The sequence below is a fragment of the Trypanosoma conorhini genome (genome assembly GCF_003719485.1).
Source record: "Trypanosoma conorhini strain 025E chromosome Unknown Tco_14.4_contig_01042, whole genome shotgun sequence".
In the NCBI taxonomy this organism is placed as follows: Eukaryota; Euglenozoa; class Kinetoplastea; order Trypanosomatida; family Trypanosomatidae; genus Trypanosoma; species Trypanosoma conorhini.
In genome coordinates, this window is record NW_021705072.1 from 1 (window position 1) to 1,014 (window position 1,014).

Consider the following 1,014-nt stretch of genomic DNA (forward strand, 5'->3'; position numbering starts at 1 on the left):
GAACGCCCCGTTTAGGTCGCCCTGGACGATCCGCCAAACACGATCTGCCTCACGGTTGACGTAGCAGTCCTTCATGGCTGTTCCCTCCCGCAGCAAGCACGGCCAGCCCTTCTCCGAGGTGAGTACCATCAGCCTGGGGCGCGGTGCGGTGAATTGCCCCGCATCGTTCACCGGCCGAAGAGTTGTGCCCTGCATCTTGTACTCCCACGACTGTGCTGGCGCTTGGCCCGCCTTCACCTCCATTCGCACCGCCACTTCCTCCTCCCCATCGCCCTCGGGAAACCCCAAGACGTGGCTCCACCTCGCCTTGAGCACAGAGTCGTAGAAGCCCTCCGGCAACGGCCGTCTGGCAATTTCCTTCACCCGCCACGCCCTTTCGAGTACCTCCGCCACCTCAAGGGCGGCGTTGAGTTTTGACCTTGTAATAACAGCAACGATGTCCTTCTGATGAAAGTCCTTCCATTGACCGAGAGAATACACGCCTTGCCTCATAAGATTGTGTGCGTCCTCCAGGCGCTGGTACTCTGGTGAATTAAGAATTCTTCCTAGGAGCCGCTCGTCACTGATGCAATCCACAGGCTCCTGAATAACCACCCCCATCATCACATTGCGGCCTTCGAGCACGAAATTGGGATCAACGTACCTCCTGATGAAGTCGTTTAGCGTTATTTGTTCAGGAGCATCTACTTCCTCAAGCCGTAGCACTTCCTCCACGGTACTGTAAAGAGCCCACTGTGGTCCCGCAGGTGCTTCTTCCATCCTTCGGCGCTGTGCAGGGGGTTGATTGGAACCGCCGCTGTCGGACCCCGACCTCGCGTGCCGCCTCTGCGCATAAGTGGCGGGGCTCTCCGCGGCAGCGTGAGTTTCTTCTTCGCTTCTTTCAGTCATTGTTTCTTCAGTGTCTTTACTTTGTTGTAGGCGTTGTTGTCTTGCGCTGCGGCTGCACACCAACCACCAGCCAAAAACGAGAATGCAAGGGGGAAGAGAAACAAAAATATGGGCACACAGACACAC

At 56.9% G+C, this 1,014-nt stretch overlaps 1 protein-coding gene across 1 annotated transcript; it reads right to left on the reverse strand.

The window, feature by feature from the left end:
* Positions 1-759, reverse strand: Tco025E_09263 (retrotransposon hot spot (RHS) protein; the record flags this gene model as incomplete). The annotated part of the gene is made up of 1 exon (XM_029376084.1): positions 1-759. A coding segment is annotated over one exon (759 nt), but the record flags the coding sequence as incomplete, so codon positions are not given.
* Positions 760-1,014: the final 255 nt, after the last annotated feature.